Below are 26,723 nucleotides of genomic sequence, written 5' to 3'. Positions count from 1 at the left end.
GTCATTGGCTTGTTTTTCTGACTCACCACCTGCCCTTGTTCTGATGTGGATTTGCATGCTTTCTTCTATTTTTGCTTGCTGAAAGACAAAAAACTATAACCATGTTAAGCTCATCTGCAACAGCAGAAAAATCTATCATTGCCAGGTAATTTGATGTTGTTGTTGTTTTAACATGTTTAAGCCTGAAACAGAAATAACAGAAATAACCACATTACTCAACTGAACTTCTCATAGGTGGGTACATGCATCCCATGGGATCAGTTCAGTTCCCTTTCCCACAACACCTCTTTTGGGACTATATGAGATTATTGCAGTGGCGCCATTGTTGACATGCTCTTAATACCACTGTCGGACTTGTTGTTCCACTGCTAACACAGTTGTCTTTGTCAGTCTGGAAACCCATAACTTCCACGAGGGCACAAATTAAGTACACAAGCAGACATTGTTTATCTGGAGATTTATTAATCATGAGACACGCCATTAAAACAATTGGTTTAAAGGTACTTGGTCACAAAGGAAATGCACGGGAACATAAAAATACATTTGCATATATAACTGCTGATCATGTCACTGGCACTATAATTATAGGGGAGTAATGTTTATTCATAATTATGTGTCAGATCTGACAGTTGTGATGACTGAATTAAGATGAATGCCAACTTAGAAGAAAGGCTAAACAAAATCACAAAAAAGCAAGTATAATTATGTTTAATATATATTTAATATAATAATTATTTACCACTGTACTAGATTTGCTCTCGGTCACATGTTCTCTTGGTAATATCTGAATGGGGTATTCTCCTGTTTAAATTAATCATACTATATACACATTTACATTAAATTTCAGTATAGTAGATCCATAAAGTGAAGAGGGTGTAGACTAAACATTTAGTCGATGTACAACGACAGAGATGAACTTTGTGAAATTGCACATAAAATCTTAAACTTGTGATTTTAGTTGTTACAGCTTCATCTGGAAAAATGTCAATCATGTGATTTGAAATTATTTGAAGTTGCACAATATTGCACAAAAATTGTCATATTGCAAGATAAAACACATGGTGCAAATATAATTAAATACAGTAAGCTTGTATATGCATTAAATTATTGGGTAGCTATTAAGCAAATACTGAAAAAGCCTTCACTTTCTTAACTATATAACTTTGGTCACTACTAACTATAAACTAATATTTTAATATAAGGCCTTTGAAGAAATAATTTTATATCTAAATATAACAACACTGAAAATATGCAGACATGTAGTACAAGTAATAAAATATAATGCACTGAGTTACAAGAAAGCCAGATGAGTACAGCGTGTTCTTGTTTTCAGGATTTCACCACTTGTTTTTTTTTCTTTTTTTTTTTGAAGACAAACACATTTGTTCAGCAACATCTTGAGCTTTTTTTCTGTTCTGGCTCTTTGTGCAACACTGTGGCTTCTTCTCTTGAGTCAATTCTTTGACTCAGCTTCCTGGCAACAACACAGCAACAGTGCAATCAGCTGATGACACAGCAGTCGACTTTACAGGGCATATCGATGTTAAAAGATGTGGTTTTAGAGAAAAACAATAAAATTATATACATACCTGGCTACAACTTCCAAAGACTGGATCACGTTTTCACCCGTGGCAGCACTGCACTCCATAAACTCAAAGTCATATTCCTGTGGAGTTGAATGAATATCTGCACTCACTGTGGGTGTTTTGATCATTAAAACTACTGAACTGAATGTGATTGTTTCATAAGTGGGTGTAATGCAACATATTCGCACCTTAGCAAGAATTTCCCCCTGATGAGTCTTAACCCGTCGTTCTGAGCAGTCGCTCTTGTTTCCAAGAAGCAAAACAGTCACATTTTCAGCAGCAGACTCCTGCAGAACAGGAATCATTTTGATAATCTGCACATGTTATTACAAACTAGTCTAACTTTGCAGGCTGGTTAACTGTTTCAGACACTCACATCCCGTCCACTATAAATAGTTGATGTTTTAAATTTATCAATACTTTTTTCTACTAATAATCAAAATATGTGCTGCTGTTTTAAATACACACTTCAGTATCACACTTATAGGCCACTTTATTAGGTATACCTGTTAGCACCCCCGTTGGACTCCTTTTTGCCTTCACAACAACATTAATTCTTCCTGGCATTGATACAACAAGACACTGAAAACATTTCCTAGAGAGTTTGGTCCATATTGACATGTCAATATGGACCAAGTGTGCCAAAAAAAACCCCAAACATTAAACACCACCACCAGCCTGAATAAGGCAGGACTGATCCATGCTTTCATGTCGTTTACACCAAATTCTGACCTCAGCATACAAATGCTGCAGCAGAAATCGAAACTCATCAGACCAGGCAACGTTTTTCCAGACTACCGTTAACCAACTGTGATGAGCTTGTGTGAATGTAGCCTCAATTTCCTGTTCTTAACTGCCAGGAGTGGCACCCGGTGGGTTATTCTGCTGCTGTAGCCCTTCTCCTTCAAAGCTGATAAGTATTGTGCATTCAGAGATGCTCTTCTGCATACCTTATGGTGGTTATTTGTAATTTTTTTTAAACTACTGTTGCCTGCTTATCAGATTGAAGCAGCCTGACCATTCTCTGATCTCTCGCAACAAGGCGGGTTGTGAGAGAAAAGTTTATTGTAGATGAGTGTCTGAAATAGATCCAACAACCATGTTCAAAGTCACTTAAATCATCATTCTTCCTTGTTCTGATGCTGTGTTTGAACATCAGCAGGTAGTCTTGACTATGTCTACATACATTAATGCACTTGCATGTGCTTAGTTCATTCCTTTTTTTGAAGCAGTTGAATAGGTGTGCTAATGAAGTGGCCAGTGTAGCCCCGCCTATTAGAACCAAAAACACTAAATGAATATAAAAGTAAATCACTGTTTTGACAACATAGCATGTTTAACTAGTAATTTCAACATCTGTTTAAAAAATAGGTGTTGAAGTTTGAAAGGGAAGACATACCTGAATACAGTTTGCCCAGTAACTGACTGCGGAAAAACTATTGGTGGAGGTGATGTCATACATCAAGAGAAAGGCCTGGGCTTTGTGGAAGACCTGTTTGGTGATACTGTGAAACCTTTAAAGACAGAAAAGCATGACATTAGAGGTGATCTATTAATACTTCCTTTTTGAAACCAGGAAGACACTAGCTCTGCATACTGTAGCACATTCTAATTACTTTCCTCACATTCACTCAAAAGTTAATGTTACAAATTTGTCATTTAATGCAGTTTGCAGAGGCTGCCCTGAACATATTTTTCAAGACACACCCATGTCTCAGACTTCCCTCCTTGAACAAGTAAATGTCAGATGTTTTTGTAGCAAAAATAAAATAAATAGATCTTAGAAGCTTGTCCATTAGGTGAAGAGTTGGAATAAAGCTTCACTTTATTGTTGACATTAAGGAGGCTTTTTGTAAACTCTTGGGGAACTGCATGTCTCAAACGCTTTCTCACTCTTGCTATGTTTTTTAATTGAACTTATCCAACACGAGTCTGCTTAAAATCTGCAGTTAAAAGTGAGCATTTTTAAATTGCATGCGTGTTGAGTCCACCTCGGTCACTGGAACAAAATCTGCATTGTATCCTGGAATACAAAACATTATTGAGGAGTGCCAAACCAGTTCTGAAACCAGTTACACTTGGGCAGTCTTTAAATACACAGACTCTGATCTGAGCATATTGTCTGTTACATGTTGAAATTGGCTGCTATACCGTATCTATCTACAAAAGCAAATGTTACTTAAGTAAACACTGTTACATGTAGTAACTGCAGATCTTGCGTTCAAAGCAGTGTGTACACACTGCTTTGAACACTGGGTGTCGCCTACTTGGAAGCCTTCCTTGTCAGGCTTCGGAACAGCGGGACAGTGTGTCCTTGGCCATCGGGGAAGTTTATCTATACACTGAAAAAAACACAGCCACTCCCTAGAACAGCAAGACTGCATGTGGCACAACATTCAGGACATCATAAACCACAAAATAATAGCCTGTACCTTTAAAAAAGAGATGGCGTCTTCTCTGATTGGCTTTATTTACAAAACAGATATAAAACTATTCAAGTCTGACTCAAACAAACTCCAGAAAGCAGTAGTTGTTTAGAAAACCTTGATATAGAAATTTGCTTCTTTTTTTCCTCTCTCTCTGGATATGTATGTTTCCTTCAGGATATGTCGGTGTATTGTAGTTTGGGACTCGTGCGTCCAAGTCTGTAGTTAACTTTTAGTTTTATGAGCAGTATGATAGAAATGAGTAAGCAGAAACGAACTGTCATGCACAGGTTTTGCAATTTTTCTTGCTTTATTAGAAGGATAGACTTTTCTGCACTCATTATGAAGTCATCTTTGCTTTTTCCACCTGGCTCAATTCTACTCCTGACAAACCCATGCTATGAAGGAGAAAATCACGAGGTTTGGCAGAATTCAGAATTTCAACTAGATAATTAACGTATTTTAATGGACAAACTGTGCTTTTTGTCTTTATGACGTCACAGAAATGCAGACGTGTTGCTCCCAGTGTTTTTATACTCAGACAAGTTGCTCATTTACAGAATTTAACTAACGTGAAATGTAAAAGATAACCTGGGCTGTGAAAAGTCAGACAAGTTGGACTTTGATACTGTCATACGTAACACACTGACGACTGTGATATTTGTTATTCTCCTACAGGCAGCCTACCGTGACCTACGTACATTATAATATATGTACTGTTCAAAACAGACTAGAAAAAACATTAATAAAACTCAAAAAAACTGTTAAATGTATTCTCTCCAATATGGCTTCTTTCAGCAACAAAACTGTGCAAAAGTCTTGATAAACCCTTCATTTCTTTATATTTTGCCTGGAAGGACTTTCTTGTAATTCTTAAAGTGGTCTTAAGCAATAGTTCTCCAGCTTTCTGAAGGTGTTTCAAAGTTTTCCTTTGGATATTGGCTACTTTTTCACTCATTCTTAGTCCAGTCCTTGTACCATAAAATTGACCTTTGAAAAATTCAAGCGTAGATGGCATAACATGGCACCTGACTCAAGGGGAGATACATTGTTTTGTCTACAGCAAGGAAACACTTAGCAAAGAACCCATTTTAAATTGTATCTTTGGGCACTTTGTTATTAGCAGCCTGTATATAATTTGTTCCCATTTCTTTACTTGAATCTATGAAAAATGCCAAAATATAACACCGTTTGACAGTCAATGAAAATGTTATGCTTTTTTTAACCAACAACATGATTCCTAAAGAGTTGCCAGTTTCAAATTTTTTGTCACTTCTTGGCATGGTGTGCTGTGTGTCCTTACAAATTTAGGAAACTGGACAAATGGAGGACCAAATAATAACTGGCAGGCTTACAAACCAATCTACAGCAGATTACTGGTATCAAAATATAAAGAAATGTAGAGTGGCTCAAGACATTTGCATAGTGATATATAATTTAAATGTTCTGTGAAACATCAAAAATTTGTCTCAATGATTCATTCTAAGAGGAAAATTGAGACTTACCTTTCTTGACCTGCTGTGTCCCATAGCTGTAGTATCATAGGCTTTCCATCTACTACAACAGGCCACATCAGCGAATCCAGGCCTATAAACAATATTTACGTGTATATTTAGAGTGTACATCACTGTGCATACACATTAGTAGGATTAATTGTGAGATTAACACCAGGATCTTACCGATTGAGGCAGGTATATCTAAAGAAAACTTCCCACTTTGAGCTCTTTTCATGAAGGAGGTCTTTCCCACACTGCTGTCTCCAATCATTACCACATTGTAGCGCTTTGATTTGGAGTCTAACACTCCCGGATTATCAACTGAAATGAAAATGTCTGGTCATACATCAACTTTTAATGTAAAATTTCCCTATAATTATTGGTAAGTTGCACTGATCATCTTCTTACCCAGAGAAAATGTTTGATTCTCTTTAACAGGAAAGATTCCAGCATTACAAGGTTGGGTTGAAGTCTTCTCACTGTGGAAAAGACAATCAAACAAACTTCATGACATATACAGCGTAAGGATTTGCAAGGTTGAAATGGTCAGTTTTCAGAATGTCTCAAGCTCATATTTGAGTTGCCGTGCACTGAACATTTGACAAGGAATTTTGTCATTCACTTGATTTGTGATTATTTATTTAAAACAATAGAGATGAGGAAGCTGTGTGCTCTTAAACCACACCACTCTGGTGACATTCACACCTCATTTCTAAGCAGGTCAGCTGAAAATAGTGCATACACTACTGCTAAGCTAGTGTACAGTAGTAATTGCATAACTGTATTTTTAAAGCTTGCAAAAAGAAAGAAAGTACCATGCGGTGCACAAGTTTTTACCTTATCAAGGCATTCCAAGAAATCATCCGGTCATTACCATGTTCTTAAATTATTTTAACTACAGCGTCAGAGGAAAAAACTAAACACACCCTATGATTCTGCATTTTCACAGAATTAAGTTGAAGTAATTGTTTTCTCTGTGACTTTATCAGTCTCTCACATTGCTGTGAAGGACTTTTGGCCTGCTCTTCTTTCAGACATTGTTCCTTTTCACTGAGGTTTGCAGGCATTTGTTAATGCACAGCTCTCATGAGGTCTTGCTACCACATTTAATTTACGTTGAGCCCTGGATTTTATGTGCATTATGGCCAAACATCTCTACTTTGGTCACATCTGTGCAAAGGACATTGTTCGAGAAGTCTGTGGCTTTTTCAGATGCAATATTGCAAACTTCAGCCATGCTGCCATGTTCTTTTTAGAGAGAAGAGGATTTCTCTTGGCAGCATGGCATTGCAGGGTCTGACCTAGGGGTGAATTTGTTGGGACGTTCACTTTTGGGAAAATTAGCAGGTGTCTTGAATGTTTTGGAATCGTTGGGAAAGGGACACTTCTGGCTTTATAAAGGTGGTCACACTGAAGCAGTAAAAGTCTACTTAGTTTTACACACACTCCTTCTGAATTTTGGCTTAGTTTTTGTTAACTACATAATGACACAGTGTTATTATGTTTTATGTGTAAAAGCAGGTATACTTTCCTTTTGTATGTGACTCAAATAGATTAACAAATTGTAAAATGTTTTTAACCATCTCATGGACATTTTCTTTTGGATGTTACAAAGTGAACTTTGAGGTGACTGATATTACAGTTGTCCATTGCTATATATGCAATATGTACATGAATATTCAGTATAACGCATAACAGATTACATTGTAACAAATTCGGACTTTATGAGTTACAGTGAGTAAGTCAAGTAGGAAAGCCAACACTTGAAAGCTAATTAAGTAGCTGGACAACCCCAGCCTTTTAAAAAATATCTGTGTGTTAGACCTACCTCACAGTCTTTGAGTGGTCTTCACTCTTTGAGAGGCCTGATGATGGTTTCTTATCACGTTTTCCAACCTGCAGAAAGAAAAGTAGGGCTTTTTATGCTTCTAAATGTGCATGACAAACTCATTTTATGATGTGAAAGTGTAAATTATTCTACTTGGATTAGTTATCATCTAGTAATCGGTCGTCTCCTAATAATATCTGAAGCTGGAATATCTGTCCTACTGGTTTCCCATTCTTTGTTGATAATAACAATTTATTGTGACATCTTTAAAGCCATTATTTGCTGATCTCATTCAAAGCCCTTATCTGCCAGGTTTCTGAAGAAGGTGAACACATGTTCTCGTTTGCTGTATGTGAAACATGCTATGTAAACCTCACGTTCCTCTTTTTAGTTCCCTGTGTCACAATGATCTTGCCACAAACAATCCAGTTTGCAAAGTGTCTACTGCAAATGGGGTGTAAATAACAATGTAGGCTTGCCTATGTGAAAGAACACTTGTCCAATAATAACTATTCACTATTCACAACTATGCATAGAATTATAAATACAACAAGGTTCAATAAGGAATTGCATTTAATAGTCAAATTTAAATGTAGTCTGTGCATGAGGTTTTGGAAAAATTGCAAACAATTAAGATTTCTACTAAATACTAAAAAACTAAACTAAACAAAAAACCCCAAACATTGCTGCTTACCTCTGAAATTCTGGCATCTGTCCCACTTTGATCATCTATTATTGTGCCCTCTCCTGTTTTGTCTTCTATACGCTGATGTCCACAGGACCTTCGGTTAGATCCCAATTTTCTTCTCCTCCCTCCAGATGCTGATTCTGACACCAAATCATCTTTTAAGGATGTAGACAGGAGGTCATTTGCAGTGTGATATTCTGTTTCTGCTAGCTGGTCTTGGGAAACAGGCCTCTCTTCAACTGTTTGCTCAGGCAGAGGTTTGAATTTAGACTGACCCGGAGGGCTGATTTCCACTGTTTCAAATACTTTCTGTTTTCCTTGTTCGCTATCATTGTTTTTGTGATCTGTGTGAAGCTGAAGTGCTTCTTCTTTGATTATGGAGACACTTTTAGTTTCCCCGATGTCTGTTCCAGTCTCCTTCGCTTCGTTATCCACCTCCTGTTTTTGATGAAGCTCTTCTTTGTTTCTGCGGGTGGAGCCCATCTTTCTTCTCCGGTTGCTCAAATGTAAATTTGGACTTTCACTCCTCATCTCTTGAGTTTTATTACGAGCTCCTTCATTCAAGTTGTTTGGATTTTTCTCACTAGCATCTTGATCTTGTACTACTTTTATGCTCTCTGGCCTTTCCTCATCGCTATGTGTATTTTGCCTGGCCTCACCAAAAGACACTAAGCTCTCTTCTGCTATGCCAGTGTCTGTGGCAGCCTCGGTATTTGGGGGCAGCAACTGATTTATGGAGCGTCTGCTTCTATCCGTGACCACAGTGGTTATTTGAGTCTCAGTGTTTGTAAAATTGTCTAGCTGTGGCGGCTCCACAATAACTTCTCTTACACCACCTGTGATAACGCGTGTAACCAGACTGATAGTTTCTTCATGGAGAGAGGAAAACTGTTCAGGAAGAGTGGCCTTAAAATCTTCTACTACTGGTATCACATTGATCTCTGTACTGCTTGGTACAGAAAAGGTTTCAGCAGCTTCCTGTTGTTTATGAACAGCAGAGAATAACGGTTGTGCAGTTTCATTTTGTGGTATATCTGTAGTTAACGGTAACTCTACCACGTCCAACTTTTCAGTATTCCTCACGTCAGCTTCGGTGTGAAAGTCACTTTCCTTGGTTTCATCTGTGTTGTCTGTTTCTTCCTCTTTTTTTCTGTTGAGTTGACTCCTGCGAGAAGAACCTATCTTTCTCTTCTTCTGTTGTGGATTTATTTGGAAAGTATTTCTGTTACCTGATTGAGTTTGTTCTTGCTGGCCGTTGCTTGCATCCATTGCCTCCAACGCTTCTTCTTTATCAAGCACCTTCAGAGAGCTAGAGCCTTCGATGCCAGCATGATATGAGGTATGCTGCATGTCTGAGGGAATTTCACAAACTGAGGCTTGTGGTGATTGCATCAGGTGCTTTGTAATTGTGTCACATCCTGTAAGCTGATCTAAATTCAAAGCATCTTGAACAACTTTATTTTCCTCATTGAAATCGTTGTTAGATTTGAGAAGTCCATCTGTATTGCTATCCATATTATTCTGTGAGAATAATGCATCTTCCTCTGACAACTTTTCTTTATTTTTGCCTTCTTTTGCTGTTGAGCTAATCTGCACTTCTTTGTCAATGGATATGAGGTCTTTTTCTTCTTCCTCTTTTGTTATATCTGTTGCTGGTGACATGTCAATTGTTCTGAGTTTGTCATTACTTGTGGGTTTTTCTAAAATGTCATCTTTAGGTTCCTGGTATGCATCAGAGTCCTTGACACACTGTCTTCCTTTATTTCTTCGGCTTGAACCCATTTTCTTTCTATTCCCTGTATGGCTGAGGCGTGTGTGAATTTCTGTAATGTCCTGAGAATTATCCTGATGGTGGAAGTCCAAAGAGATATTTGTTTCAGATAAGGATGTTTGGTGACTCTCTGTACTTGCGCTGAAGTCAGTCTGATGCATTAATGCACCCTCTGACTGCTTAGCTTTGGTGACCTCAATTGGGTTGCAATGCTCATGTTGTTCCCTATTTGTAGTCAACACATTTTGAGATGCAAAAAATGTTTCTTGTGCAACACTGCATTCAACGTCAGTGCTTTCTCTTGGGCTAGTTTGGTCAGTTGTTATCTCAACTGTAATGGTAGATTCTGTTGTTCCACTTAACAAAATATTGCTGGGTAAATTTCCATCCTGCCCTAAAAGGTTTATGTGCTGATCTTTTTTGACTTCTTCCATCCCAGCCTGCACTGGTTTATCATTAATCACTTTAGTATCTCCGTCATTTTGATTTTTAAGGGAATTTTCATGATATGGCACAGACAGAGCAACATCATGCTCGTTTCTTTGCAGTAATTCTTCAGGTCTTGTAGCCTCTGTTGCTGACATTTCTGTTGTTTCAGGGGTTTCATCACCAATTGCATCTTCATCTTTAAATTCCTTATCACGCTGTCTTCCTTTTACTCTACGAGTGGATCCCATTTTTCTTCTATTCCCCCTGGATTCGGTGACAGCATGGGTTTGCTTATCTGTGCTCACAGTATTGTCCTGAAGTTGGGACTCAAAAGGTGGAGTTTCTAATGAGTTTGGAGATTGTGGAGAGACTCCACCACCTTTGCTGTCTGAAATGTCACCTTCCTCGTTTCCCTGAGTCACAAAGTGCTGTTCAGGTTGTTTGTCATCAGGAGTTGAAACTTCCACTTTGGTTACAGATTCATCAGGGCTCTGCACCATCATTTGAAACTGGTAAGTGTTGCTATTTTCAGTTTGGCCTAAGTCTCCAGAAGTAAAGGAAGAGTTTTCTGTGGCATCATCAATCACATTTTCTGATGAGAAATCATTCTGCTGTACTTCTCTAATTTCTGTTCTTTCAACCTCGTCTTCATGCATTTTCCAGACAGTTTCATCTGAGTGATTGGCATGTTTGACCTCTTCACGCAGAGCAGTTTCAGATTCATCCACTTCTTCCATCCCAGATTCCAATGGTTTATCTGAAACCACTTTAAAATCTTGCTCATCTTGATTTTCGTGAAGGTTTTCACTTTGAGGAATTAAACTGTTCAAGCTAATCTCAGGATGGCTTGTTGCTGTTGGGTTCTGGGCCTCAGGAAAATAAGCAGGTGTAGACACTGTAAAAATGGAGCTGTGATGTGGCACAGACAGAGAAACATCATGCTCGTTTCTTTGCAGTAATTCTTCAGGTCTTGTAGCCTCTGTTGCTGACATTTCTGTTGTTTCAGGGGTTTCATCACCAATTGCATCTTCATCTTTAAATTCCTTATCACGCTGTCTTCCTTTTACTCTACGAGTGGATCCCATTTTTCTTCTATTCCCCCTGGATTCGGTGACACCATGGGTTTGCTTATCTGTGCTCACAGTATTGTCCTGAAGTTGGGACTCAAAAGGTGGAGTTTCTAATGAGGTTGGAGATTGTGGAGAGACTCCACCACCTTTGCTGTCTGAAATGTCACCTTCCTCGTTTCCCTGAGTCACAAAGTGCTGTTCAGGTTGTTTGTCATCAGGAGTTGAAACTTCCACTTTGGTGACAGATTCATCAGGGCTCTGCACCATCATTTGAAACTGGTAAGTGTTGCTATTTTCCGTTTGGCCTAAGTCTCCAGAAGTAAAGGAAGAGTTTTCTGTGGCATCATCAATCACATTTTCAGATGAGAAATCATTCTGCTGCACTTCTTGAATTTCTGTTCTTTCAACCTCGTCTTCATGCATTTTCCAGACAGTTTCATCTGAGTGATTGGCATCTTTGACCTCTTCACGCAGAGCAGTTTCAGATTCATCCAATTCTTCCATCCCAGATTCCAATGGTTTATCTGAAACCACTTTAAAATCTTGCTCATCTTGATTTTCGTGAAGGTTTTCACTTTGAGGAATTAAACTGTTCAAGCTAATCTCAGGATGGCTTGTTGCTGTTGGGTTCTGGGCCTCAGGAAAATAAGCAGGTGTAGACACTGTAAAAATGGAGCTGTCGTGTGGCACAGACAGAGAAACATCATGCTCGTTTCTTTGCAGTAATTCTTCAGGTCTTGTAGCCTCTGTTGCTGACATTGATGTTGTTTCAGGGGTTTCATCACCAATTGCATCTTCATCTTTAAATTCCTTATCACGCTGTCTTCCTTTTACTCTACGAGTGGATCCCATTTTTCTTCTATTCCCCCTGGATTCGGTGACAGCATGGGATTGCTTATCTCTGCTCACAGTATTGTCCTGAAGTTGGGACTCAAAAGGTGGAGTTGCTAATGAGTTTGGAGATTGTGGAGAGACTCCACCACCTTTGCTGTCTGAAATGTCACCTTCCTCGTTTCCCTGAGTCACAAAGTGCTGTTCAGGTTGTTTGTCATCAGGAGTTGAAACTTCCACTTTGGTTACAGATTCATCAGGGATATGCACCATCACTTGAAACTGGTAAGTGTTGCTATTTTCAGTTTGGCCTAAGTCTCCAGAAGTAAAGGAAGAGTTTTCTGTGGCATCATCAATCACATTTTCAGATGAGAAATCATTCTGCTGCACTTCTTGAATTTCTGTTCTTTCAACCTCGTCTTCATGCATTTTCCAGACAGTTTCATCTGAGTGATTGGCATCTTTGACCTCTTCACGCAGAGCAGTTTCAGATTCATCCACTTCTTCCATCCCAGATTCCAATGGTTTATCTGAAACCACTTTAAAATCTTGCTCATCTTGATTTTCGTGAAGGTTTTCACTTTGAGGAATTAAACTGTTCAAGCTAATCTCAGGATGGCTTGTTGCTGTTGGGTTCTGGGCCTCAGGAAAATAAGCAGGTGTAGACACTGTAAAAATGGAGCTGTCGTGTGGCACAGACAGAGAAACATCATGCTCGTTTCTTTGCAGTAATTCTTCAGGTCTTGTAGCCTCTGTTGCTGACATTGATGTTGTTTCAGGGGTTTCATCACCAATTGCATCTTCATCTTTAAATTCCTTATCACGCTGTCTTCCTTTTACTCTACGAGTGGATCCCATTTTTCTTCTATTCCCCCTGGATTCGGTGACAGCATGGGATTGCTTATCTCTGCTCACAGTATTGTCCTGAAGTTGGGACTCAAAAGGTGGAGTTGCTAATGAGTTTGGAGATTGTGGAGAGACTCCACCACCTTTGCTGTCTGAAATGTCACCTTCCTCGTTTCCCTGAGTCACAAAGTGCTGTTCAGGTTGTTTGTCATCAGGAGTTGAAACTTCCACTTTGGTTACAGATTCATCAGGGCTCTGCACCATCACTTGAAACTGGTAAGTGTTGCTATTTTCAGTTTGGCCTAAGTCTCCAGAAGTAAAGGAAGAGTTTTCTGTGGCATCATCAATCACATTTTCTGATGAGAAATCATTCTGCAGCACTTCTCTAATTTCTGTTCTTTCAACCTCGTCTTCATGCATTTTCCAGACAGTTTCATCTGAGTGATTGGCATCTTTGACCTCTTCACGCAGAGCAGTTTCAGATTCATCCACTTCTTCCATCCCAGATTCCAATGGTTTATCTGAAACCACTTTAAAATCTTGCTCATCTTGATTTTCGTGAAGGTTTTCACTTTGAGGAATTAAACTGTTCAAGCTAATCTCAGGATGGCTTGTTGCTGTTGGGTTCTGGGCCTCAGGAAAACAAGCAGGTGTAGACACTGTAAAAATGGAGCTGTCATGTGGCACAGACAGAGAAACATCATGCTCGTTTCTTTGCAGTAATTCTTCAGGTCTTGTAGCCTCTGTTGCTGACATTTCTGTTGTTTCAGGGGTTTCATCACCAATTGCATCTTCATCTTTAAATTCCTTATCACGCTGTCTTCCTTTTACTCTACGAGTGGATCCCATTTTTCTTCTATTCCCCCTGGATTCGGTGAGCGCATGGGATTGCTTATCTGTGCTCACAGTATTGTCCTGAAGTTGGGACTCAAAAGGTGGAGTTGCTAATGAGTTTGGAGATTGTGGAGAGACTCCACCACCTTTGCTGTCTGAAATGTCACCTTCCTCGTTTCCCTGAGTCACAAAGTGCTGTTCAGGTTGTTTGTCATCAGGAGTTGAAACTTCCACTTTGGTTACAGATTCATCAGGGCTCTGCACCATCACTTGAAACTGGTAAGTGTTGCTATTTTCAGTTTGGCCTAAGTCTCCAGAAGTAAAGGAAGAGTTTTCTGTGGCATCATCAATCACATTTTCTGATGAGAAATCATTCTGCAGCACTTCTCTAATTTCTGTTCTTTCAACCTCGTCTTCATGCATTTTCCAGACAGTTTCATCTGAGTGATTGGCATCTTTGACCTCTTCACGCAGAGCAGTTTCAGATTCATCCACTTCTTCCATCCCAGATTCCAATGGTTTATCTGAAACCACTTTAAAATCTTGCTCATCTTGATTTTCGTGAAGGTTTTCACTTTGAGGAATTAAACTGTTCAAGCTAATCTCAGGATGGCTTGTTGCTGTTGGGTTCTGGGCCTCAGGAAAATAAGCAGGTGTAGACACTGTAAAAATGGAGCTGTCGTGTGGCACAGACAGAGAAACATCATGCTCGTTTCTTTGCAGTAATTCTTCAGGTCTTGTAGCCTCTGTTGCTGACATTGATGTTGTTTCAGGGGTTTCATCACCAATTGCATCTTCATCTTTAAATTCCTTATCACGCTGTCTTCCTTTTACTCTACGAGTGGATCCCATTTTTCTTCTATTCCCCCTGGATTCGGTGACCGCATGGGATTGCTTATCTGTGCTCACAGTATTGTCCTGAAGTTGGGACTCAAAAGGTGGAGTTTCTAATGAGGTTGGAGATTGTGGAGAGACTCCACCACCTTTGCTGTCTGAAATGTCACCTTCCTCGTTTCCCTGAGTCACAAAGTGCTGTTCAGGTTGTTTGTCATCAGGAGTTGAAACTTCCACTTTGGTTACAGATTCATCAGGGCTCTGCACCATCATTTGAAACTGGTAAGTGTTGCTATTTTCCGTTTGGCCTAAGTCTCCAGAAGTAAAGGAAGAGTTTTCTGTGGCATCATCAATCACATTTTCAGATGAGAAATCATTCTGCTGCACTTCTCTAATTTCTGTTCTTTCAACCTCGTCTTCATGCATTTTCCAGACAGTTTCATCTGAGTGATTGGCATCTTTGACCTCTTCACGCAGAGCAGTTTCAGATTCATCCACTTCTTCCATCCCAGATTCCAATGGTTTATCTGAAACCACTTTAAAATCTTGCTCATCTTGATTTTCGTGAAGGTTTTCACTTTGAGGAATTAAACTGTTCAAGCTAATCTCAGGATGGCTTGTTGCTGTTGGGTTCTGGGCCTCAGGAAAATAAGCAGGTGTAGACACTGTAAAAATGGAGCTGTCGTGTGGCACAGACAGAGAAACATCATGCTCGTTTCTTTGCAGTAATTCTTCAGGTCTTGTAGCCTCTGTTGCTGACATTTCTGTTGTTTCAGGGGTTTCATCACCAATTGCATCTTCATCTTTAAATTCCTTATCACGCTGTCTTCCTTTTACTCTACGAGTGGATCCCATTTTTCTTCTATTCCCCCTGGATTCGGTGACAGCATGGGATTGCTTATCTCTGCTCACAGTATTGTCCTGAAGTTGGGACTCAAAAGGTGGAGTTGCTAATGAGTTTGGAGATTGTGGAGAGACTCCACCACCTTTGCTGTCTGAAATGTCACCTTCCTCGTTTCCCTGAGTCACAAAGTGCTGTTCAGGTTGTTTGTCATCAGGAGTTGAAACTTCCACTTTGGTTACAGATTCATCAGGGCTCTGCACCATCACTTGAAACTGGTAAGTGTTGCTATTTTCAGTTTGGCCTAAGTCTCCAGAAGTAAAGGAAGAGTTTTCTGTGGCATCATCAATCACATTTTCTGATGAGAAATCATTCTGCAGCACTTCTCTAATTTCTGTTCTTTCAACCTTGTCTTCATGCATTTTCCAGACAGTTTCATCTGAGTGATTGGCATCTTTGACCTCTTCACGCAGAGCAGTTTCAGATTCATCCACTTCTTCCATCCCAGATTCCAATGGTTTATCTGAAACCACTTTAAAATCTTGCTCATCTTGATTTTCGTGAAGGTTTTCACTTTGAGGAATTAAACTGTTCAAGCTAATCTCAGGATGGCTTGTTGCTGTTGGGTTCTGGGCCTCAGGAAAACAAGCAGGTGTAGACACTGTAAAAATGGAGCTGTCATGTGGCACAGACAGAGAAACATCATGCTCGTTTCTTTGCAGTAATTCTTCAGGTCTTGTAGCCTCTGTTGCTGACATTTCTGTTGTTTCAGGGGTTTCATCACCAATTGCATCTTCATCTTTAAATTCCTTATCACGCTGTCTTCCTTTTACTCTACGAGTGGATCCCATTTTTCTTCTATTCCCCCTGGATTCGGTGAGCGCATGGGATTGCTTATCTGTGCTCACAGTATTGTCCTGAAGTTGGGACTCAAAAGGTGGAGTTTCTAATGAGGTTGGAGATTGTGGAGAGACTCCACCACCTTTGCTGTCTGAAATGTCACCTTCCTCGTTTCCCTGAGTCACAAAGTGCTGTTCAGGTTGTTTGTCATCAGGAGTTGAAACTTCCACTTTGGTTACAGATTCATCAGGGCTCTGCGCCATCATTTGAAACTGGTAAGTGTTGCTATTTTCCGTTTGGCCTAAGTCTCCAGAAGTAAAGGAAGAGTTTTCTGTGGCATCATCAATCACATTTTCAGATGAGAAATCATTCTGCTGCACTTCTTGAATTTCTGTTCTTTCAACCTCGTCTTCATGCATTTTCCAGACAGTTTCATCTGAGTGATTGGCATCTTTGACCTCTTCACGCAGAGCAGTTTCAGATTCATCCACTTCTTCCATCCCAGATTCCAATGGTTTATCTGAAACCACTTTAAAATCTTGCTCATCTTGATTTTCGTGAAGGTTTTCACTTTGAGGAATTAAACTGTTCAAGCTAATCTCAGGATGGCTTGTTGCTGTTGGGTTCTGGGCCTCAGGAAAATAAGCAGGTGTAGACACTGTAAAAATGGAGCTGTCGTGTGGCACAGACAGAGAAACATCATGCTCGTTTCTTTGCAGTAATTCTTCAGGTCTTGTAGCCTCTGTTGCTGACATTTCTGTTGTTTCAGGGGTTTCATCACCAATTGCATCTTCATCTTTAAATTCCTTATCACGCTGTCTTCCTTTTACTCTACGAGTGGATCCCATTTTTCTTCTATTCCCCCTGGATTCGGTGACAGCATGGGATTGCTTATCTCTGCTCACAGTATTGTCCTGAAGTTGGGACTCAAAAGGTGGAGTTGCTAATGAGTTTGGAGATTGTGGAGAGACTCCACCACCTTTGGTGTCTGAAATGTCACCTTCCTCGTTTCCCTGAGTCAAAAAGTGCTGTTCAAGTTGTTTGTCATCAGGAGGTGAAACTTCCACTTTGGTTACAGATTCATCAGGACTCTGCACCATCACTTGAAACTGGTAAGTGTTGCTATTTTCAGTTTGGCCTAAGTCTCCAGAAGTAAAGGAAGAGTTTTCTGTGGCATCATCAATCACATTTTCAGATGAGAAATCATTCTGCTGCACTTCTTGAATTTCTGTTCTTTCAACCTCGTCTTCATGCATTTTCCTGACAGTTTCATCTGAGTGATTGGCATGTTTGACCTCTTCACGCAGAGCAGTTTCAGATTCATCCACTTCTTCCATCCCAGATTCCAATGGTTTATCTGAAACCACTTTAAAATCTTGCTCATCTTGATTTTCGTGAAGGTTTTCACTTTGAGGAATTAAACTGTTCAAGCTAATCTCAGGATGGCTTGTTGCTGTTGGGTTCTGGGCCTCAGGAAAATAAGCAGGTGTAGACACTGTAAAAATGGAGCTGTCGTGTGGCACAGACAGAGAAACATCATGCTCGTTTCTTTGCAGTAATTCTTCAGGTCTTGTAGCCTCTGTTGCTGACATTTCTGTGGTTTCAGGGGTTTCATCACCAATTGCATCTTCATCTTTAAATTCCTTATCACGCTGTCTTCCTTTATTCTTTTGAGTGCATCCCATTTTTCTTCTTTTCCCAATGGAGTCATAGACAGTATGGGTTTGCTCACTTGAAGTCACATTATTGCTTTCAAGTTGGGATTCCAAAATAGTATTTACTTCAGATGGTACAGTTTGTACTGAACCATTGCTCATATCAACATCACTGTCCTCATTTTCCTCAGGTAGAGTTTCTAAATGTCCTTCTTTTCTTTGATGCTCACTTTGTTTGTAATTATTTGACAGAGAATCATCAACAGTTTGCACCATGACTTGAGACTTGTTAGCATTGCTGATTTCAGTGGCTACCAACCGACTAACTGCTATGTCAGTGATCACTTGTTGCTTGGAATCATACATCTGATTATCCTCATTTTCGTCCTGTAAGCCCTCCGGATGTCTGTTATTTGTAGGATATGCATATTGTTTTTCATTAACATTTTCCTGCTCTGTGTGAAATACATTATTGTTTTTTACTTTCATGTCAGACGAGTGAGTATCCATCTCAGTTTGGTCTTCTGGTTTTTCAGAGCAAGTAACAGCATTTTCCGTGACATCAATACCCTGAATTTTAGAGGAGTACTGATTTTGGTACATGTCCTGTATTTCTATGGGCGTAATGTTCACTTCATGTATTTTATTCATAGCACTTTCTGATTGCCATGCTTCTCTAACTTCAGATAAGCTACAAGGATCCTCATTTGCAGTCAACTTCTCTTTTGATGATGAAAATGTTTCCTGCTCAGCACTGCACACGACTTCAATATTTTGTTCTGGGCTGTTTTTATCTGTGGTTATGTTTGGTGTGACTGCCTCTAAAGCTTCAAATTCTACATGTGACTCATTTACCAAGTTGTTACCCTGTAACCTTCCATCCTGCCTGAGCATCTTCTTGTCATCTCTTTCTGTACTTTGTATTTTTGCTACAGAATACACAGTTGAAGGCTCCTCATGTGGCATGTCACTGGATGACTGTTGAGCCACAGGATGCATGTTTTCTTTGATTTCTTCACTTTGTATGTCAGATTTGTCAATCTCTTCAAGCTTGATTTCATTTCTACAAGGGTTGCACTCTTGCAGATTATTGATTTCAGGAGTTAACATTTCCATTTCACCCTCAGAATTTTTATCATGTGTACTTTCTGAACAGTCCTTAGCTAGTGCAGACACATGACCACTTCCTTGACCGAATTCTTCCTGCTGTTTAAGTTCCACTGCTCGTGGCGTTTGTATTGTTTCAAAGGTTTCATTACCCCTGCTTTTTTCCTCAAGTTCCTTTCCAGGGTTGAGGTAAGGTTCAGTTTCTAAATCATTTACCAACGGCTTTCCTTTACTGCTCCGATTAGACCCAAATTTTCTCCGGTTAAATGTGACCTCTGCTGAAGGTGGATGTCGAGTTTCTGGTTTAGAATCCTCTCGGCTGGATAAAACATTTAAAGATTCAGTACTTTCGTCTGCTGCGTAGCCTTGTGCCACAGAGGAAGCTTCTGTTAAGTGGTACTCATCAGCCTTAGGTACTTCCTTTTGGCTTGGTGCCACTCGTCGTGACCCAAGTCGCTTTTTCTTTGCATTTTGCGAAGACATGACTTGAAATCCTTTCTCCTAAACATGAAATATTCAGTCATGTAATGTATTTGGAAATCAAGTTGCAATCTACAGCATACAAATTTAGAACAGAACACTAAAAGTAGTTGACGGAATATAAAAAAAAATATTCAAAACAATGCGAGAAACCAATATACATTAACATGTGCACCAAATGTGTTAACACCAAATGTTAGGCAAGCAAGTGAAAACTCTGCCATTAACTTTAAACTGCAACAATTTCATTTACCTAAACATAAGATTGATGAGTTGTGTAAATTTAGCTAAATGTCTTCTACAAAAAAACAAACTTATAACACCACGTGTACTTACCACCGAAATCTGGCAACTCCTCGTGTCACAGCATGAGCTGCTGTGTTATGTCAAGTCATGCCTCTGTTCAATAGGAGTTACATTTCACACATGGGGGTGTGTTTCAATGGCAACTGTGTCAAGCTTCCTGTGTGGGCTACATTTGCAGCAAACTATAGTACTTCCTGAATTTAAAACGAGTTCATTTTCAGCATTTGCCTTTTTAGTTATAGTATATGCAACTATGAAAACAAAGCAAATGTTACAGAAAACTCACCTTGGAAAAACATTTATTGAACAAGATGTTAAACTGTATCAGTACATGTTGTTGGAGCTCAGACATTCAAAAAAAAAAGAAAAAAAGAAAAAAAGAAAAGAAAAAAAGAATCTAGTTAATGCTTTCTTTCGCAAAGGAAGGCATTTAAAAAAATTTATTACAGATGATCATGTTTTAGGGATAGACTACAATAACAGCACCATATTTACAGCATTTGTTAAGAGTCTGCTTTTCTGTTACTGGTATGAGAAAAACAAAAAAAAACAAAAAAACAAAAAAAACAAACACACCACTCCCTCTATACCATGTCACAGTAACCCGAGCAAGAATAATAAAATAAATAACCAAACCAAAAAAATAGGAAAGAAAATGAAATGATGACTTTAAACAGGTTTAAAAAAAGTAGTAAAACCAAGTACTCATTTTCAAAGCATGCAGGGCAAGACAGAATTTAACAAAACAAAAAACAAAAAAAACAAAAAAACAGTTTACACCTTTCTTGATCATTCAACAGACCATTAAGACCCTAACATGGCCAACCTTAAATTGCCATGAGCTACCCAACAAAATCTAAAAAGAAATGACTATAAAAATGTACTTTTTTGTAACCATAGCATAAGCCGGTAGATGAGCTTTCCAAGATCTTCATTTCCTCTCATTAGACCGGGAACGACTGTAAAACAAACCAACCAGTGAATAAATGCAAAATTGATGGGGGAAAAAGTTTGTTAGCTTAATATTAAGTTTAAAGTTCAAGAACCATAAATATAAAAATTCTTTTGGTTTACCTCCTAGATCGTGAGAAGGATCTTGAGCGCTTACGGTTCTTCTCTCTGGAAGCAGACCGATATCTGCGTCTATCTCTTGAAACAGACCTGAAAAAATGTTTTTAACGATTTTTATCATTTGCCATAGACAAATGTGTGGCGCAAAAAACAAAAAACAAATGGTGACATGGCTACCTGCTGCGGCTGCGGCTGAGGCTCCGTCTCCTTGGTGATCTACAATGTAGGGGAGGGGGGAGGAGTTAAAAAGAAAATTAAGAAGAAAACATTTTTTAGAAATATTAAGAGAGCATATTTAACATTTCCCATCTCTAATACAACCTTTGAAATTAGTTTTTCTTGATCCCTACAGAAACATGGGTTACATGTGGAAACGTGGTTACACGTACTTCCTGGACTGTTAACAGAATGATCATCTGTATCCATGAACTGGTCAAATGTTTATAAGGAAACTTTGTCCAATGAACACAAATCATGGAGCAAGATATCAGAATGAAAACAAAATCAAGGCTCGGCATTAAGGCTTGTCTGAGAGAAAGACCAAACAAATTATGTGACAGCTTTTTTTCCTTTTTTTTTTTTTAAACCAAGCATAAAAACATTCTTCAATCACCCATCTACTGTGATCCTCCTTGTGCACAATGTTCCCCAAAAAGTAAAATACCTCCTTTAGCAGCAACACAGGAAAGACTGATTATTTTTGTTTTTTGTTAAAAGAAACTTTGATGTGGGACACATCCTAAGGCAATGAAAAATAGGGTAACCTACAAATAAAAGGGTCTTTAAACAAAAAAACAAACCAAAAAAACCCCAAAGAAACAAAACAAACCAAAAAAAAAAAACCCAAATTAAAACTGCAAAGAAAAAAGTTTACTTCCTGTGGTTATCACTCAAGATAGCTTAATGTCGAGCCCTGAAAATGCACTCAGTAGAACAATTACAATGAACACCAGATAAATGTAGTTCATTTTTGAAATGGAAATTAAAGAATGGTGGTCAAAATTCCTTGACCGGTTTTTGCAGCACTGCACTGAATTTTCTCCAAATTACATAACTGCTGAAGAAAACTGTCAAGCAGCTATGAAAGCTAGATTAAGCATTAAAACTACAAAGAGCAGGATAAAAGAAACTTACTATTTTTGGGGGAATTGGACAAGATAGAAATGACGCAAGGAAGCCAGACTGATGGTGAGGGAGGTCGAATTGCAGAGAAGATTTGCCACAAGATGCAAATGTTGGAGATATGAAGTTGCCTGGTGGCTGGTTCGAGGGGGTAGTTGTAGATTTTCCCTGCCTTTTTTGGGGGGTGGGGGATGGGAAGGGATGTAAGCCAAGGGCTGTCCCCGCTGATACAGTAGATGTTTGGAGAATAGAAAGAGTAAAGACGCTGATTGGCTGATAATGTGAAGTGGACCGCTGTCGATTGGGTAAAGGTTGGAGGAAGGAGGAGGATGCTGGGAACTGCATGCTCAGGAACCAAAAGCTTGGTGGAACCTGACGACTGGCGGTGCGCCTGGGTCATGTGACAACACCAGCCAAGCTGATTTGGGCTCACTGGTCAGCAGTCACATGATGCTGAAAGAAGACTAGTTGATTGACTCAGATGGTGAGAAGCGTGGTGGTGACTCTGAAACGGGGTTCAGTTTTATTAATAGATGGCAACTGAACTCAGAAAAAAATATAAATAAAATTTACACCTGCAGAATGTAAGTGTAAAAATATTTGATGGGAGATGAAGGGCTAACTATGCTTCTGACGATGTCTTTGTAAAATAATATCACTCTGGCAGAGCTTGTTGTTTCAACAGTTATATTTTAATAAAAGATTTAACCGTTTACATAACCTGCCACTAATATACCCTTGAAATGATAAAACAATGAAAAAAAAATTGTATCAAAATTATTACTTCAATCTTCGTGGGATCAGGGGCCGTATTCACAAAATATCGAAAAGCTTGAATGTAGCTCTCAAGTGGCCAATTAGTAGAAACATGAAAACGAAAAATGAAAAAACTAAACAAAACACTCATCACTTGCTGGGTTGGGGGAGACGGGTTAGAAACTCCAGAGCTCTGTCTTATAGAGCCTGGAAATAATGTGCTTAATTTTGGTGAGAAAGCTGGCAGGACAGGACTTGTTGGATGCGAATTCACCGGGCATTACCCGACTGTACTCACAACAGCACAATCACATGTCCAAAGAATAGTTGAGATCTCCAATTTATGAGCGAAAACTGTAATGAAATGAGTGCCTACTATGTAATGTTTTTTTTTCTCTTTGCTTTAGTCTGGCACTTTTAGTTTGCTTTAAAAAGAAAGTATGACACTTTGTGAATACAGCCACAGATTTTTTTTTTTTAGTTTTTAAAGAAATAAAAAAGGCAAGAACGCTTGAATGCAAGTGTGCAAACAATTTGTTTCAAGCTGTCAGAAACTTGATCCCTTGCTTAGTTTTAGTTTAGACTATGACAAAACTAAAAATAGTCTGAGATGGTAAGGGACTAGATTTTTGCCAATATATTTGGCCATTTAGTTGATCTAAAACTGTTTTGCCAAAGTCAGAAGCTGAAAAATAAGTGTGTATTTAATGAACGTGTGCTTTGTCATTTGTACTCTTATTGAACACTGCAAGTGAGAATGTTGTTTGAAAAGAAAATGTCTACAGATAAATAAAACAGTAAAATAACTGTCAAGTAGGAAATGCATACCTGCGTCTAACAGGAGGACTGCGTCGCCTAAAATCATCTCGAGGGTATCGGCTCCAGGATGGAGGAGGGCCACGGCTCCTGGAACGCTTTTCTCCAGTGGATAACTCAACGCGTACTCGACAGCCACACATGGTTCTAAACAGAAGTCAACAAATGAGCAGAAAGCAATGCAAAAATCAAACACAACTACTAATAAGTGTAGCATGTTGAAGAAGCTACCTGCCATCCAATTCTCTCACAGCATCTGAGGCATCTCTGGGATCTTCAAACTCTACAAAAGCAAAACCTGGGGGATTCCTGGCAACCCAAACACTTCTTAGAGGACCATAGTAACCAAACGCTCTTTCTAACTCCGTCTTATTTCCATTGTTTCCCAGATTCCCGACATAAACCTTGCAGTCGAGGGGACAGTCTCGATGAAAAGCAGGGTCTTAAAAGTGACAGAAACACAAACACACATCAAACAATGAAGTAGAACAAATTATGTATCATTCATCAAAAATGTGCAAATTAAATGTAAATTATGTTAACCTGCTTTAAAATATTTTATTTTTCTATGCTGACTAATCCAAAGCCCCCCCCCCTCTCTCAAAGTTTTCTGATCTACTGTACATAGCCTTACTTTAAAAGACTTCAATTTTTCTGCATCCAACCATGGAAAATAAAGTCAACTAATGCCATTCCTTATTTAATTTTATTTCACCAATTTTCAACTTCTTTTTCTTTTTATTGAAAAAGCAAAAAACAATCAAGCAAAAAAAAAAAAAAAAAAAAAAAAGCTGGGGTGAAAGCTCAGTCTACCGCCCTGCATCTTCGACTGTCCACAGTAAGAGCTTAAAGTGCTGTGAGTACTACTATCATGATAGTGATGAAGCCACATGTAACTAGAGTGTGAAAAAAAAATTTGACGAGAAAGCATGAGTCCACCATGACACAGAACAAACAGTGGTTGTGGTTTGTAAAAACAAAAAAAACATGTGCTTGCACGAGCAGCTGAACTTAAACACACTGCAACCAATACACAAAACACATGTAGCAGGTTAATTCAGTAAATGTTTTTGTCTTCTTTAACTTCTTGTGTAATGTGCACATATTTAGAGAATATATTTTTTTATTGACAAACTCATTCATTGGAGTCACCATCTGTTAGCTTTGCAGTGTTTGAATTAGGGGCTGTGTCCAGCAAAGTACTTTTTGCCTGACGATAATGCTAGGCCATCCTCTGAAAATGTCCAGCTGGGAATACTTGAGAGCACTTAGAAGTCACCGCACATTTTCAGCACAGACAATTTGGTTGCTATGATACATAACATCTACTTTACCTGACTGCTACTGACCTGGTGAACGAACTGTTCTTCTAGGCCTTTATATTTAACATCAATATTGTGGTAGACATAGATACTCAGAGAAGCAACATTCACTTCTCATCCATTGTTGCTCAGATGGTTGTCAGCATGTGTTCAATGGGAAAGCCTGTCAGCATGGCATTTGTCCCAGTTCTGCTTGATGGGGTTAAAAGTGACAAGCACAGCTTTCTACCAAAAGTTCCAGATCTTAAGGCCTGGCAACCAGTAAAACAACCCAATCACAAAGCTTGGGAGAGATGCTCAGTGCCCCATCGCTGCTGGCGTTTTAACAATACATGCCACTCCTATTCCAAGCAATTCCAAGAACATTGCTCTTAGGAACCACGCTGGCCTCAGGAAAAAATACTTTGGTCTTTGGACACACCCCTTAAGTTCACAAATACTGTAATTCTTTTAAAGTCACTTAGCATGTCCTGTGTTGTTTCATGGGACACCAGGGCACCTCCCTAGTGCAAAACAAAGCAAGAAAAGCTACACGACTAACTTTCTGAGTTGTCATACCTCCCATTTCAAATTTCTTCTTGTTTAAGTCCAACACTCTGTTATCCCTGAAAAGAAAAAACAAAACAAAATTACAAGAAACAGTTACAGTCAAACAGCTCTGAGAACAGTTAATCTATGGCCCCATTTAAAGCTACCTAACTGGTATCAGTGAATTGTTATATTTGCATTCACTTTGCAGCACTGCAAAGCCTTTTCTAACAAAGAGTCTCATTCAGGTTTATACATGACTGGGTTGCTTATAATTGCAGTACCTACACAGGATTTTTTAAATATTTAACAACCGCACACTAAAAAAAAAAAAAAAAAATTCAAAGCCAACGCATTTCTTTTTGGGGGTGGGGCGGGGGTCTCTTTAGTGCTTTTCGGATGAATGGTGAATAAAACTATGTTGGTTAATTGGTCAGAGGTATATAATACAACAATAAGCTAGAAAATGGGGTGGCTTCTATTAGCAGACTCCTGAGCCTTAAAACTGGCTATACATTTCCAGGCTAACAGCACCAAAAATAGTTCGCTTTAGCTTGATTGTTGACGGGTAACATTAAAATTGGATTTTAGTTCATCTAAAAATACATTTCCTCTGAATATTACAAATTACTTTTGAGTCCAACTTTTAATCCGAACGATAATGCAGCAAAGTTTTCCACCCCCCTCCAAAACCAACCATGCGAGCATTAACGTTACGCTAGCAAATTTAGCATTTATTACCGCGAAACGATTTACAAAAGAATTCGTCGCGATGCGAATCTGAATCCTAGCTGAATTCACACGAGAAACGTGTGGAAGACCGAACCTACTTTCCTGTATGGAATACAACTCACCTTTTTACAGCTAAAACTCAACAAAAAACCGCTTGCAGAAGATTTCACGCCGCTCGTTTGAGCAGCAGGCCTAGCCTGTTAGCTTATTAGCGCCTCGAGTAAAGCGGAAGACCGAGGGGGGAAAAAAGAAAAAGCCCACTCTTCTTCTGCGTGTGTAAAACGCCATTAAAACACCGATAAATGTCTATACTGCCACCTACTGTACCAAAGTGGAATGTCTGCCACAACACATTAAACTGGCAAACGTGTGAGATCTTCACCCAACTTTTATGACAGAAAAATGTAACCAGAGAAAGTTTATAACATTTTAGGTGACTGAATTTTTTAAAAAGCGCATTTACTTCCATCATCACATCATTATATTTAAATATTACTGTTATATTTGT

At 39.0% G+C, this 26,723-nt stretch overlaps 2 protein-coding genes across 4 annotated transcripts; both read right to left on the bottom strand.

Annotated features, from left to right (window-relative positions):
- Positions 1-450: 450 nt before the first annotated feature.
- rab44 (RAB44, member RAS oncogene family) lies at positions 451-20,106 on the bottom strand. The gene is made up of 10 exons (XM_035904505.2): positions 19,899-20,106; positions 8,031-19,583; positions 7,337-7,404; positions 5,917-5,987; positions 5,692-5,829; positions 5,518-5,599; positions 2,986-3,100; positions 1,775-1,873; positions 1,590-1,666; positions 451-1,474 (listed from the first exon to the last, which is right to left on the bottom strand). The coding sequence occupies exons 2-10, from the start codon at positions 19,563-19,565 to the stop codon at positions 1,387-1,389; spliced, it is 12,273 nt and encodes a 4,090-aa protein (XP_035760398.2). The 5' UTR covers positions 19,566-19,583; positions 19,899-20,106; the 3' UTR covers positions 451-1,386.
- A 44-nt stretch (positions 20,107-20,150) lies between these two features.
- On the bottom strand, positions 20,151-26,470 carry srsf3a (serine and arginine rich splicing factor 3a). Of its 3 annotated transcripts, XM_006783082.3 has the most exons (7): positions 26,338-26,470; positions 25,514-25,560; positions 23,865-24,075; positions 23,646-23,780; positions 21,117-21,155; positions 20,943-21,029; positions 20,151-20,827 (listed from the first exon to the last, which is right to left on the bottom strand). In XM_006783082.3, exons 2-7 carry the CDS (start codon positions 25,518-25,520, stop codon positions 20,800-20,802), a joined length of 507 nt encoding a protein of 168 aa, XP_006783145.1. In that variant the 5' UTR covers positions 25,521-25,560; positions 26,338-26,470; the 3' UTR covers positions 20,151-20,799. The 3 variants fall into 3 exon arrangements, with proteins under 3 accessions (XP_006783145.1, XP_087696975.1, XP_087696976.1); XM_087840849.1 differs by lacking the exons at positions 23,865-24,075; positions 25,514-25,560; positions 26,338-26,470 and adding an exon at positions 22,074-22,566 and having other exon boundaries at positions 23,646-23,764; XM_087840850.1 differs by lacking the exons at positions 23,646-23,780; positions 23,865-24,075; positions 25,514-25,560; positions 26,338-26,470 and adding an exon at positions 22,074-23,639.
- Between the last annotated feature and the right edge of the window lie 253 nt (positions 26,471-26,723).

The sequence above is a fragment of the Neolamprologus brichardi genome, chromosome 5 (assembly GCF_056152115.1).
Source record: "Neolamprologus brichardi isolate AB-2024 chromosome 5, ASM5615211v1, whole genome shotgun sequence".
Classification (NCBI taxonomy): Eukaryota; Metazoa; Chordata; class Actinopteri; order Cichliformes; family Cichlidae; genus Neolamprologus; species Neolamprologus brichardi.
The sequence above is the reverse complement of the archived record's forward strand: the minus strand, read 5'-3'. Positions and strand labels throughout refer to the sequence as shown.